Below are 13,810 nucleotides of genomic sequence, written 5' to 3'. Positions count from 1 at the left end.
CTTTCGGCGATGCTTTCGGTTCCGCTGGTGGCGCAGCTTCCGTCGCTTGCAGCATCGGTAGGAACGAAGTCAGGGAGCAAGCGGATCTTTGCAGTGTCAGACGTGAATGCGTTCCTTTCGATCTATGATCTATTTGACTCATCAACCCAGATATGGAGATCACAGCAGTCGAGGCGTGTGGTGGTGAAGCTGGAAGACGAAGTGATGGGGCGAGGAGTTGCAGTGTGTGAAGTCAGGGAGATTGTGAAGAAGGGGCTGTTGGAGGCGGGGCTGGGGATGGAGGATGTTATTCCGTCACAAGTATCAATTGCGCTGGCTGTGCTGGAAGAGCGGGAAAAGGCAGAGGAAGGAGAAAGTGGAGGCAAAGAGGGAGGCAAAAAGGAGAAGAAGAGTGAAAAAAAGATGGATGCGTAGAAGGAAATGATGGAAATGAGGAGAAAGGCGGGTATCCGACAGAGCACAGAGAGTTTGTGGAGAAAATCAAAGGGAACCGGGGGAAGCTGTAATAAGCGAGGTGCAGCTTGCTGTGGAGGAGCTTTAGCAGAATCAGTTAAAGTTTGTGAAGGTGGATGTAAAGGCAGGCAAGAAACATCAATTGGAGCTGAAGTGTGTAGTTCTTTGTCAGCCTATTGGATTCAACAGGAGATTTCAAGAGCAGAAGAAGAAGCAGCAGATGGGTCTTTGGGCATAACTTTCGATGAAAGTTCAGATGGAGAAGGTAAAGATGTTGAACAGATACAAATGCCGATGAATGGTTTGACAACGAATGAAAAAAAAGACATATCCGATGCAGAACTTGGGTAAGAAAGTTGTTTGTTTTGTTGAAAAAAAAAGAAGAGGAGGAGGAAAGGAGAGGAGAGGTTGAGCGAAGGCAGAAAAGTTGAGAGCTCTTTGTTGTTTAATCTGGTGGCTGGCTGATGATCTGTGTGCAGATCCGAAAGAGCAGCACGTGGATAATGAAGCGGTGCATTGCAGATGGGCAGTCGGAGACGATGCTGGACGAGCTGAACATGCCGCACACAAGAAGCCAGGAAGCGGTATTGTGGACGGGCAGAGATACATTGGAAGAACAACACCGAAGAGGCATTTGGCCTTGAAGTTTTTGGAGATCTTTGTTCTTCATGGGATAAGGAATGGTGTAAATATTAAGAAGGCAAAAAAAGAGACTTGTGTGATAAGTTCTGCACGGTTGTCGAAGGTATCGAGGAAAAACAGAGAAGCGCGACTTTGATTACTGCATCTAAATAGGTCGGAAGGAGCTGATATGTTATGCGAACGCACATATCCCGTTTCATCTTCGGAAGCTGTGCTGTGAAGTAGCAGAGTCGGTAGTGATGGAGCACTGATGGTTCGGTGAAGGTGAAGTCAACAACGGAGTGGAAAATTAACGCGACAAGCAAAGCACAGAAAAAGTGGAAGCAGGCAACGTGAAGAAGATTCTGACCAATTGTGCAGCGATAACATGAGTACATGCGTTTGGGAGTGTGTTTGATGGGGAACCTGATACGGAAACGCTTCTGACGGGTTTGGAGGATGGGAGACAAACAGAAGAATGACGAGTGAAGACAGCCAGTCCATTCAATTTGTCAAACAACAGATCGGACTTGGAAGAATTGATTGCTCAGAGAAAATGGCAAAATGCTGTGAAGATGGTGATCAATGCATCTGCGAAACCTTATCGGTCATTTCAGAAAGTCTGTGTATTTTGAGAGATTATTCCGATGAGTGTTCCAAAAGCGTTGAAATTAGCGGTTGAGAATAAACGTTATAACTCCTTTCTTCTTCTTCCTCTCTTCTTCTTCTTCTTTTTTACATCTTCGTCGCCTTCTTCTTCTTCTTAATCCTCAAAGCCATCCTTTTTTCTGATTCTTTACTCTAAGTGAAAGTTTGCACTTTGTCAACCTTAGCACAGCTCTTACACTAAATACACAGGTCCTCCTAATATATTCCCCTCATTTTCTCTTTCATTCTTCGCAACCATCTCCAGGCACTTCCCATATCTCTTTCCTTTTTTCATTTCCAAGGCCCTTTCGTTATCTCTGTCCTTACTCACTTGATTTTCTCAGATCATCAAACATTCATCTCCATCTTCAAAAATTTCACACATTTTCGTGGTCCTTCTGCGATTTCATTAACAGTTGTTCTCACGTACTTGTCTATCGCTTCTCTGCAACTGTCTTATGCACTTGAAATCTTTTGTTGAATTCCTTTTACTGACGAAGCACATCACAATTCAATTTCTGCGGTTTGCTGTAAGCCCGATAATTTTGCTATATCTGCTTCCTCCTTTACAAACATCAGCCCAGCCAGTCATGCACCTCAACAACCAGCGGAGATTTGCTTTTTGCAGTTGCGCCGGATTCAGTTTGATTCTTTCCGCAAACTACCTGAATACTGTTAAATAGACTCCTTTTTCATCATTCTTCTTTCTTCTTTCTCTGCCTCTTCTTTCTCCTCCAACACCATCAGTGCAATTTCTTCAGGAAACAGAGTCACAAACTTTTCCAGAACATTGCAACCAAAAGCGCTATATCACAATCTCCACCACTTCGCATGTTGCAGCATTTCCCATTTATTCTTTCCAAAATGTTTTTCATTGTACAATAGTTTTGTTTTACAGCTTTAGAACAGTATTCGATATAAAATGATATTTTATTATCTGCCTATCATAAACATTAATCAAGAGTAATAAAGAGTAATCGATTTTTATATTCATCGCATTGCTTTTTTTCATATAATCACACACTACTGAAATATTTTCATATAAAATAATATGTTCTAGTATTGCATAAATAAAAGATGTTATTTTAGGAATTCTATTTTTGATTTTCATTAAATAATATGTAAAATAACTCAATCACTTGAATGAGGTGAAAAAATAACAAACGATGATTATTTGATTTCAAAAAGAATGAGTTGTGAATGTTATTCACAAAAGAAGCAACGAATTTTGCGAATCAAAGGAAAGCGAATGTCTTTGATCACTGACGATTCGCTTTTATCTAGAAAAAAGTCGTTCACATGGAGATTCACCACAAGGAGTTGTTGCGATACAAAAACAAATGTTTGCAAAAATCGTTTCCATTCCACCCTGTGATGCAATATGACTGTAATATACCGGTGAACTCTCAAGGACACCAATTGAAGTTGCTGTAAGAATGTGAGTTTTAAATAACGATGCAAATTTTTCTTGCATTTCCTCGGTAAACTTCCCTAATGAATTATTGATAAATGTATTAAATTATTTAAATATGGGTGATTCTTTTTGATTTCACATTTTTCTTATCAAAACACTCGAATTCACAATTTGTCGCAAATGCTTAGAAATCTATCTAATATTGAAATAAAAATCATAAATGAACTTCTCTGTCTTTCAATGACAATTTGCATTTGAAAGACAATAATTTTAAAGCATGAAATTCTTTTTTGAGAATTCTTTTGCAAATAACTGTGATTTAGAAAATAACACATACCCCGAAAAAATATATGATTTCAAAAATAATCACCCATATTCTGAAATGCCAAGTAGATAAAATTGAAATCTTCATTGAATCGACTGCTTCATCGTCCTTATCCTTTGAAATTTCGTAAACAACTTAAAGTTTTTTATTTGTGCCTGCAAAAATCACATCATCTTCGTCTTCATGGTAAACATCTTTGTTGAAGTCGCTTATGGCATGATAATCCGATTCATCACTGAGCGTTTCTTGAGAAGATATGAGAGAAGATCTTGTTTCATTAAATATTGAAGCTTTATCATTTAATATTTCATCATATTCGTCATTTTCTGATTGCTCCTCTGCCTCCATGAGTCCAAAATAATCTGCTGTATTTTCTTTTTCTGAAAAAATAGCTTCTTCTCGCATATGTGAAAAAGAAATCTCTTTCTTCTCAAATTGTGAAACAATTAACAAGAGATCTTCAATTTCTTTCTGGATGTGCTTCGATGATGATGTTACGGAATCTTGTTCTTCCTCAATTTGTTGCTTGTTTGAACTCGGGCGGACATGCTCAGTTGATGATTCGTTTCTCAAAATCATTGATAATGCCTTTTGAAATCTGCTCACAGATAAGGGAAAATCGGTTGATCCTATTTCTTCTGAAAAGCTCCTCCCAAAAGATGTCTCTTGATTCTGTGATGATGAGGGAACAGATGATGAAGATGCTCGGCCTAAAAAACAGTTGCAAGAAAAAAATATTTGAAATATCAAAAATATTATAAAAAAAATAAGCAATTATATGAATGTTCGAACATTTGTGCAAACTGTCTTTTTTCTTGTCTTCTGAATTAAAAGACATACAACAAAAGTCATCACTGATAAGTTTATTTTTTCTTTCTGGTGTTAATGAATAAGCGAGAGCAATTAGATCCCCTCTTTCGCCTTCATAAGTATAGTTGAATAAATATATCCAAATGTTAACAATTGAGTTATGCCAATGATCGGAACGAAATGTGCTTAATTCAAGAAAGTTTTTGAAAAATGATTTTGCCTCAAGAATTATTGGAAAAGCATTTCCCAGCTTGCTGTTGTCATCTTCAAAAAACAATTTCAACTGTTTTTGAGGGAATAACAAAATTTCTGCTTTTATTACATCAATGATGCTCTGGCTGTCCATCTTCTTAGATTTCAATATAATTTCCATGTCTTCCCTTATGAACTTGCAAATATCTGTCAAGCACAACCATCTCGTAAGTGTGAATGTTGGGCATTTTGTAGGTAACATCTGTTGCATAGATGAGCTCCTTGATAATTTTGATAACTCAATAATATTATCCTTGATTGATTTTAGAAATGGGACTTCTTGAAAAGAATGTGTGATTGTCAGGTTAATTAAATGATTTAAACAATAAACATGAAAAGGTTTGACATAAAAGTTCAATAAATCGATTTCACGATCAGAATCGTGTGATAAATCTTGATACGCTTTTTTTGAGCAGCCAAGCCGTCGCTGCAAATGCTTCTGACTTCACCTACGCATTTTGCAATCTTCGAAATGTACATTTCAGCAAGATTTTTGTAATCATCAGAAGAATAACATGCTGGTTGAAGGCTCCAAAATCCAGGAGTTGATTTTTCTGCATAAATAACATATGAAATAATGGTGCACTTTTTATTTGCGATTTTCCCTCCATCGATCATCAGAGCTATGTATTTATCCTTTATTAATCTGGATCTTTCTCGAATTGCTGTTGCCTTCTTTTCGCTTATGAGTCTTTTTATTTTCCACTTTGATAAATACGGAAATATTTCTGTGGGCTCTGCGTTTGGATTTATCTGGGCTATTTGAATCAAATGTTTAACAAATGTGTTGAATTCGGAAGACGCAGCTGACAAAAACGATATGTTGCATCTGGAAATATAATTTTAAAATAAATCCGTCAATGGTTCAATATCTCTAATTAATTTAGTACAGACGCAACTTGCAGATACTGTTGGTTGCGTGACATTTTGTTTTTTTGTCATCCAAAAATCCAGCGTGGGAGACAACAATGTGCATTTATGTTGTTTGACTGCAACAGAAGTGTCTCTCCCTGAACATCCGCAGGCATATTCCTTCTTTTCGTTGGGGCACAAAAACATTCTGTGTCCATCGACTTTTGTTTTTATAACTGATTTCACTTTGTAATAGCAAATCCATAAGATACCATTGAAAATTTTAAAATGTTATTGGGACATTATTTCTTCTGGTCTGTTTGGATGTTTGAAGCCTGTGGCAATAAGACAATTGTATCGATAAAAGAAATTATCAATTGTAATTATTTTTGACAAAAATGAATCATTAAAACATTGAACGTCCTCATTTGTTGAGACTAATTCCAATCGAACAGAGCCACTATTCGCTTTATCCTACTCGTCCATTTTTTACGAATGCATTTTTCTTTATATAATAAAAAAAATAATAATAATGTCAAGAGTTCCTTGATAGCTATCATTGCGTACGATTGAAATGTCCTCGAATGATTTTTGGAGTCCTATGGGAAGTTCTTTTATTAGCAACGAACGATTAACAGCCATTGAGAAGGAAAAATGAGTTGATTTATGATTAATAATCTATTATATATCCGCAACTGACACATTGTGACGAATATGATTAAAATTTGTCAAAAAATTCCCAACTCAGAAAATTACAGTATGTATTTCATTAAACATTCAAATTTGTTTTTTAATTGAAAGGGATATGTTTTTAAATATAATTCGGGAAATTATACGTCAAATTGACTCGTCCGTCAATTTGTCACTGACCCAAAAAAAAAACTTGTCAGGTCAGACAGGCTTATATTTGCTGTTGTTTATTCCATTTTTGATAGGATCATATAAAAAAATTAAGTACACCTATCTTCTGCATTTACCTAAAAGATTTTATAAAAGAAAACAACTTCTTAAAAATTATACACTTTAAAAATTTTTGTTAACACGAAAGAATAGCCATTTCAAACAACAATAATGACTAAACAGTGAATCTCTAAACTTAAGTCTTCGGATTTTCGGCGCATTGCTTGTTTCCATTAAATTTTTTGGTTAATGCACAAGACACGACAAGTCACAAAATTGTCATATGTCACAGCTATAATGATACCATATTGTGCACGAAGTTTTTTTCTGCCTATTGTGTGCGGAAACTGTGAAATATGTTATTTTCAATTTACGAGAAAATTCAAAATCCCGTTCAATTTTTAATGAAATAAATGAGTCTTTTTAGGGTTTTTATTTGTTTGCTTTTTTTATCACAGTTTAAATGTTAGGGTTTTATCCAAAATCAACTTGTTAGGGTTAAATTCTGTTGCATAAATTGCTCAATTTTATGAAATAGATTAATTATTTAACATTGATCAAAAAATGCACTTTTCAAATTGGGGTCTTGTTACATTGAATTTGTTCAAATGGCAAATGGGTATGATACGACCAGTGAAAATTTCATATCATAACGATTTCTTTTTCATATTCCTACCAGAAAATCATTAGTTCAATGAAGTTGAAGTCTATTTTTATCATCAATTTTTCAAAGAAAGAAACTTTTAATTTTTTCAATTTTTAATAGTGATAAAAAAGTTATTTTCGTATTGAAGTCCTAATATCTTTATAAAATGAAGTTAAAATGAAATTTCTTTTAGGGTTAACCCTAATTCATAGAGTTCTGTTGTTAAAATTAGTTAATAGGGACAAAAAACCTAAAAGAAAATATGACAAAATTAAATGATGGGCTTGATCAAAGATTTTTATATCTTTCGGATTTATAACATTGGAAGATAATTGATTTTTTGAATAGAATTTCATAACTGATCTTAATTAATGAGTTCGTTAAGCCTAGTTTCGATTCAGTTTTAAATGTTTTCAAGTTAAAAATTATTACTGGCCGTATAATCCCCTTTTGCCGTTCAAATCATATTTGAGTGCATTCTCGTTGAATTGAAATTATTAATATGTTTATTTAGATTATTGTCGAATATAATTGATGCAAAAATTTTTGATCAATATCACATTAGAGGAAAATAATAATTTGATTCATTTAAAAATAAAAGTTTCCGCACAAAAGAAAGACATAATAACTTTTCGAAACAGTTAACAACAATGTTATTATCATTGACACAAATTTTTATTGACGGTCGTATATTGTGCAATTACCAATTTTTTTAGGATTATTGTTATAATTAATTTTTGTTTTACAATCTATTTCTCCCATAGAATTGTTTGAAACTACGAAAGAATCTATTCATCAATGACACCGCATATTCCAGTGTATATTAATGTGTACACTCTATATGTTCGAGGAAGGCCATTGGTGTTCCCTGGTGGACTTGTATTTCTTTTTCCTTTTTTGTTTTTTCTTCAATATTATTCTTTATCAGGGTGTATTTCATTCAGGAGTTGAAATTCTTGGAAAAGGTGAAGAGTAAACTGTTTCTTGAAATTTATTAACATATATATTTTACGATTTGCGTCGAATCTGTCTTAGAATGGGCGTTTGAAGGAGATCGTAAAGGAACTGGGGTGTGGTATCAAAAACCAATTTCTCCTCTCCCAACTTCACCCTTCAAATGTCAAATATATGTGGGATTATGCATTCGAACTCCACAACAAGTAGATCAGATTTTAAATGAGATATCTCAAGAATATCCTGCAACTTCATACAACATTGTTCATCGCAATTGCCATGATTTTTCAAATGATTTTTCTTTTCGCTTGTGCGGAAGTGTTTGATTTATTTATTTCATGAGAAAAAAAGATGTGTCACATGTGTTTAAATGTTATTTTTTAATATTACAAAAGGAGAGATATCCGTTACCAAAATGGCTAAACACGCTTGCAAAAATTGGACGATGCACCAGCCCTCTTCTTGGATGTTTGAATCTGAATTATTTCCTTTTTGAAGAAATTGATTCTATTTTTAAACATTATTTAGGTTGTATTCCATTTCTTTCAAGACCGAAGAAAATGCCTTTGAAGCAAGTGAAATTTGAAACAATAATTCCACCTTCATCAAATCCAAAACAGCTTCAAGCTGCTGAAGATATGGCGAGAGAAATGCATCAAGCCACGCCTTCAGAATCTTCTATCGAAGCTGCAAAAGTTGCTTCCTCCAAATCACCTCAACCATTCATGACACTTTTATCACCTGTATTTCAAGAAAATGCTCCTTCTCCTTCCTTGTCTGCTGCTTCTTCAGCAGACGTTCCACTTCCCGTTTGAGCTATTCCATTCTTTGTGGGTGAGAGACACATTCCATTCAATTAGATCGACATTGGGCAATTTATTAATCCTTTTTGACAAAGGCAACTTTCATAACTTAAAGGAAAAAACAAGTTTTCTTTGATTTCCTTTCTTAATATTTATCTTTATCTTTTTCTTTTTCTTTCTTTTTTCCTCGTCGATCGCAGCTCTTTTCATGCATTGAATTATAATTTGATTGTAATTTATGTGAATTCCCATACGTTCTGCTTAACATATAAAAAAAGCACATGTTCATTTTATGATTCTATTTGCCCGTTGTTAATTGAGCCGAGACAATGATAACCTTTCATTTGTTTTTGGCAAAATTGAAAGTTTTTTTTTTTTAAATTTTTATTCAAATTTTTTATTTTTCAAAAATGTTGTAGCATTTTTTTCATAAAGCAAAAACTGAATTAGAATCTCTTTTTTCTTAAAATACTTTTTTTCTTGTATTTTGCTTCATTTTTTTTTTATTCTGTTTTTCTAATTGTAAATTATAAATTCTTTCTTTTCGTCATCGCATTTCCCTTTTCCTTCAACGAATAACAACAATTTGTGAATGAATCATCCATTAATGTCAAATTCCATTTCATCAGCTTTTATAAAGTCAACACAAGAAGTTAGGAAAAAATGAAAAAAGAAATGAAAAAAAGAAATAGAAGTGATTAATAACAATAAAAATATAGAAAAAAATGAAAAATGAAAAATGAAAAATGAAAAATGAAAAATGAAAAATGAAAAATAACAAAAATGAAAAATAACAAAAATGAATCGATAGTTCGTACAGCAAAAGGCGTGAAATAGAAATTCAAAGCATTGGAAGTTATATTTTTGATTTGTTGAATGAAGTACACAACAATAAGGAACTTATAATCGGTCAATATCAGCAAAGCCACTTGTGGTAAATGGATGTGAATAAAAAATCTGTTATTTTTTCATCTTCTTCCGCTTCATCTTCATCTCATGTTTCTTTTCTTTTCTTTTCTTTTTTAATTCAATGAATTCATTCGATACAGTTCAGATGGCTAGATTCATTTCATAACAAATGACAGAAAAATATATAAAATAATTACATCATACACAAAATCAGTTCAAAAATTGATTAATAATAACAGTAATTAATAGAATAAAAGGAAAAAAGAATAAAATAAAATAAAATAAAATAAAATAAAAAAAATCAATCACACTTTTTTCACACGAGGCTTTGGACTTGAAGACACATTGGCAGCTGACTTTTCATGTGATTTTATTTCCTTCTGCTTTGTTCTGATGGCAGTTGCTGAAGAAGAAGGAGAAGAAGTAATGTGTTGCTGTTGTGTTATCAGAGGAGAAAAGGAAGTTTGCGATATTCTCTGCTTGGATGAACGAGAGCCTGGAGCAAAAGAAGAGGAGGAAGAGGAGGTGGAAGAGGAGGAGGAAGAGGAGGAAGAAGGAGAAGAAGGCGACAAACAAGGTGAAGGTGTCTTCACTGCCAGAAAGTCCTTCACATCCATCTCAGACGGATCAGCCACCACGGCAAACTCATCATCAGCATCAAGATTGTACTTGGCATCTTCCTCTTCCTCTTCTTCCACTTCTTCTTTCTTCTTCTCCATTTTCTGCCCGCTTTTCCGTTCATTTTGCGTTTCATTCGTCTTCTTCTGGCTCTTCTTCCTTCTCGTTCCTTCTGCTCCTTGTGAGTTTGCAATTGCCATCGCCATTTGCATCTTCTCATTCTGCTTCTTCTGCTCTGCTTCTCTCTTCGCCTCTTCCTCTTTCTTCTTCCTCATCCCCGTCCGCCACTTCATCATCCTCAGCTCCTTCTTCCTCTCCTCTCTCTCTGCCTCTTGCCTCGCCTTTTCCATATTCTTCCTCTGCCTCTCTTCTTCCTCTTCATCTTCCACTTCCTCTTCTTCCGCTTCTTTTCTAAATTCCTCCTCCTCCTCTTCCCCTCCTTCTCTTCCTTCTCCTCCTCCTTCCTCTTCTCCTCCTCCTCCCTTCCTCTCAAACATTTCCCCCCTCTTCAGAATCAGCGCAATCACCGACGGCGTCGGGTGCATCGTCCCGTGTGCTGCGTGTTCTCCTTCTCTCCTCCTCTTCTCCTCTTCTGCCTTCTTCTCTGCCTCTCTCTCGCTCCTCTGCTGCGCCTCTCTCTTCTCCTCGCTGATCGTCTTGATCGACGGCTTCCAAAAGCACTCCTTCAATTCCTCTGCTTCTCTTTCCTTTTGCCTCTCCTGAATCAACTGCTCCAACTGCCGCTTGTGCTCCAGGCCTCGCTCATACAAGGTCTCGTGAATGGAAGGAGAGGAGGTGGAAGAAGATGAAGAATAAGAAGAAGAAGAATTAAAGGAAGAAGACAGAGAAAAAGAATTAGAAGGAGAAGGAGATGAAGAAGGAGACGAAGAAATAGCTCCTGTATTTCTTTGTTTCTCGTTCTTCCCTCTTTTCTTCCCGTCTTCGCTAATTTTATTTGAATGTGCCATTTGTGTTGTTCGTTTGGGGGTCGCATAACTTTCGTCGGCTGAGTCAAAATGAAACCGATTTCGTGAAGCAGAAATTGTCGTTGTGGCATTTCTGGGCTTTGTTAAACGAGAAGAAGAAGATGACGATGAAAGAGAAGAGGAGGAGGAAGAAGAAGAAGAAGAAGAAGTTAATCTTCCAGGAGAAGAAAGAGGAGCATCAGAAGAAGTTGTATTGGCTGCAATGCTTCTCGATGATTCTGCTTCTTTTTCTGCTTCTTCGCTTTCATCAAGTGAAGAATGCGTTATTTGTTCAGTTTTTTCATTCTCTTCCTTTTTCTCTTCTCCTCCTTCCCTTTCCTCTTCCCTTTCCTCTTCCCTTTCCTCTTCCTCTGCCTTCTCCACAATCAATCCCTCACTAAATTCACCTTCAAGACAACTTCCTTTCTCATCCTTCAACAATTCATCTGTTCTCTTCCATCCTTCTTCTTCTTCTTCTTCTTCTCTTCCTCCTTCTCCTTCTCTTCCTTCTCCTTCTCTTCCTTCTCCTTCTCTTCCTTCCTCTTCCTCTTCTCCTTCTTCTCCTCCTTCTCTCCCACTCATCCACATCTCATTCTTCTCCTTCGAAGCCGAACGAGAAGAAGACTTCACAAACGATCCATTGAGAGAGCCACTGGACGAGCGAGAAGAAAGAAGAGAAGAGCGATTCAGTGAAGAAAGGCCATATGTGCTCGAAAGAGGGGGAATTACAGAGAAATCGTGGGGAATCGAAGAAACGGGCAGGAATGGCTGCTTCTGCGGCTGGGAAGAGGAGGAAAAGAAATCTTTTTCTCGCTTTTCTCTTTCTCTTTCTCTTTCTGCTCTTCTTTCTTCTCTTTCTCTTTCTCTTTCTTTCTTCTTATCTTTTCTCATCTTTCTTGTTCCGTTCCCTTCTTCTTCATTTCCTTCTTCTTCTCCTTCTTCCGAGCTATCTTCGTAGTCATCTTCAAACTGCTTCAATGACACAAATATTCTCGTCTTTCTCAAACTATCCAATTTATCATCATCATCTTCTTCTTCATCCTCCTCCTCTTCTTTTTCTCTTTTTTCCTCTTCCTTTTCCTCCTCTTCTTCTTCTTTTCCATCTTTTCTTCCTTTTCCTTTGCTTTTTTCCTCTGCCAAATCATTCAATTCTTCTCCATTTCTTTCTGTTTCGCTGCAATTTCTGCCATCTGCTTTAATTTCTCCGAGTTTCTCCGAAAACTCACTATTTTGCGATTCAAAAGCAGCATTTTCATTATCCTTGTCTTTCTTCAAATTCTTATTCGAATTCTTCTTCTTCTTCTTCATTTCCTTCTTTTCCTTCTCCTCTTTCTCTTCTTTCTTCTTCTTCTGCGCCTCGACAATTTTTGCCGATTTTCTGTTTATTTCTGGCTGGAACAGCTGCTTTTGTGTTGTGCTGTCGATCAATTGCTCCTTCTTTGCCTTTTCTTCTCTCTCTTTCCTCTCTCTCTCCAGACGCTGATGCAGCTGATACAGACGCTCTCCTGGCGATTGCATGTATCCTTCGTCTTCTTCTTCATCTTCTTCATCTTCCTCCTCCTCTTCCTCTTCATCATTATCTTCTTCTTCTTCTTTCTCTTCTTCTTCCTTCTCCTCTCCTTCTTTATTGCTAATTGCTTCTTCATTGTTATTCTTTTCCCCTTTCATCATCCTCTTTCTCTCTCTTTCCTTCCTCTTCTCTTCCTTCTCCTTCCTTCTCTCCTCTCTTTCTCTTTCTTTCTCTTTCTCTCTCTCTTTCCTCTGCCAGTCTTGTGCAAGCACCTTTGACCGCTCATCGAGCTGCGGGTAGTGCTTCTTTTTTTCTTCCTCCAATTCCGCTTTCCGCTTTTTCTCTTCCTCCATCCGCTGCTGCTCGCTCGCTTGCAGTCTTTCCTCGAATGTTCTGGATGCAACTTTTTCAACAAAACTTGAAGAAAGTGGAGATGTTTCGGTGATGAGGGTTGGCTTGTGAGTCTCTTCAATTTTTCGTTTTCGTTCAATTTCTTCTCTGATCTTTCTAATTTGTTCATTTTTTGCATTTAAAACAGCTTGATATTGGGTAGGATCACGCTTAAGTTCTTTTGATTTTTGAAGAATAGTTGGAGACTGTAAAAGTTCTTCGTTTTCTTTCTCTTCCATTTTAATTTTCATTCTTTCTCGATTTTGCTTAATTTGTTCTAAATGCGCTTCTTGTCGCGCTAAAAATAAATCTCTTGCATGTGCAGAAAGATAATTACGTTTTGACGAAGATGGAGAATGATATTTTGCAGGGGAACTTTTCGTTTCTTTGACACTTCCACTTGTCCGATCAGTTGAATTTAAGCTTTCATTTTCTTCAAAAAGAAGTATATGAAAAGTGAAAAATAATAAAACATAATTGCAAAAACTAATCACAATGTTAAACAAACGAGAAGATTTGTATGCTTTTTCATTCAAATATTTTGATGAATATGAAGCAGATTTCGTAGACGCAGACATTTTAAAACACCTTAATAACTTTGTTTATCAAAAACAATTCGCAATTTGAAAACTTATTCTTATTACAAATCTATCTGAAAAATGAACAAGGTGCTTTTTCTGCTATGGGAGCGCAACCTTTTTTAAATTCTTAAAAGAATATTTTTTAATTTTAATTAATTA

The 13,810-nt window shown here is 35.8% G+C and overlaps 5 protein-coding genes across 5 annotated transcripts; 3 read left to right on the top strand and 2 right to left on the bottom strand.

The window, feature by feature from the left end:
• Positions 1-9: 9 nt before the first annotated feature.
• On the top strand, positions 10-414 carry MONOS_9658 (uncharacterized protein; the record flags this gene model as incomplete). Its single annotated transcript, XM_067880177.1, has 1 exon — positions 10-414. One exon carries the CDS (start codon positions 10-12, stop codon positions 412-414), a length of 405 nt encoding a protein of 134 aa, XP_067726147.1.
• Positions 415-741: 327 nt separating this feature from the next.
• On the top strand, positions 742-1,315 carry MONOS_9657 (uncharacterized protein; the record flags this gene model as incomplete). The annotated part of the gene is made up of 3 exons (XM_067880176.1): positions 742-754; positions 933-1,188; positions 1,249-1,315. 3 exons carry the CDS (start codon positions 742-744, stop codon positions 1,313-1,315), a joined length of 336 nt encoding a protein of 111 aa, XP_067726146.1.
• A 2,281-nt stretch (positions 1,316-3,596) lies between these two features.
• Positions 3,597-4,299, bottom strand: MONOS_9656 (uncharacterized protein; the record flags this gene model as incomplete). The annotated part of the gene is made up of 2 exons (XM_067880175.1): positions 3,597-4,171; positions 4,266-4,299. The coding sequence occupies 2 exons, from the start codon at positions 4,297-4,299 to the stop codon at positions 3,597-3,599; spliced, it is 609 nt and encodes a 202-aa protein (XP_067726145.1).
• Positions 4,300-7,683: 3,384 nt separating this feature from the next.
• MONOS_9655 (putative pppde peptidase family) lies at positions 7,684-9,272 on the top strand. Its single transcript, XM_067880174.1, has 5 exons — positions 7,684-7,800; positions 7,850-7,886; positions 7,957-8,195; positions 8,271-8,343; positions 8,404-9,272. Exons 1-5 carry the CDS (start codon positions 7,720-7,722, stop codon positions 8,688-8,690), a joined length of 717 nt encoding a protein of 238 aa, XP_067726144.1. The 5' UTR covers positions 7,684-7,719; the 3' UTR covers positions 8,691-9,272.
• Positions 9,273-9,288: 16 nt separating this feature from the next.
• Positions 9,289-13,754, bottom strand: MONOS_9654 (uncharacterized protein). The gene is made up of 3 exons (XM_067880173.1): positions 13,579-13,754; positions 9,899-13,503; positions 9,289-9,736 (listed from the first exon to the last, which is right to left on the bottom strand). Exons 1-3 carry the CDS (start codon positions 13,646-13,648, stop codon positions 9,701-9,703), a joined length of 3,711 nt encoding a protein of 1,236 aa, XP_067726143.1. The 5' UTR covers positions 13,649-13,754; the 3' UTR covers positions 9,289-9,700.
• Positions 13,755-13,810: the final 56 nt, after the last annotated feature.

Source organism: Monocercomonoides exilis (genome assembly GCF_001643675.1).
Source record: "Monocercomonoides exilis strain PA203 chromosome Unknown scaffold26-1319188, whole genome shotgun sequence".
Classification (NCBI taxonomy): Eukaryota; Preaxostyla; order Oxymonadida; family Polymastigidae; genus Monocercomonoides; species Monocercomonoides exilis.
This window is presented reverse-complemented; position numbering and strand designations above follow the sequence as displayed.

Coding starts and splice junctions, on each gene's coding strand:
- MONOS_9654 (XM_067880173.1), bottom strand. CDS start 13,648: ATGTCTGCGTCTACGAAATCTGCTTCATATTCATCAAAATATTTGAAT. Junction 13,504..13,578: donor AAAAGCATACAAATCTTCTC/GTTTGTTTAACA, acceptor TTCTTTTTGAAG/AAAATGAAAGCTTAAATTCA. Junction 9,737..9,898: donor CAAAGCCTCGTGTGAAAAAA/GTGTGATTGATT, acceptor AAATGAATCTAG/CCATCTGAACTGTATCGAAT.
- MONOS_9655 (XM_067880174.1), top strand. CDS start 7,720: ATGACACCGCATATTCCAGTGTATATTAATGTGTACACTCTATATGTT. Junction 8,196..8,270: donor CTTTTCGCTTGTGCGGAAGT/GTTTGATTTATT, acceptor ATATTACAAAAG/GAGAGATATCCGTTACCAAA. Junction 8,344..8,403: donor CACCAGCCCTCTTCTTGGAT/GTTTGAATCTGA, acceptor AACATTATTTAG/GTTGTATTCCATTTCTTTCA.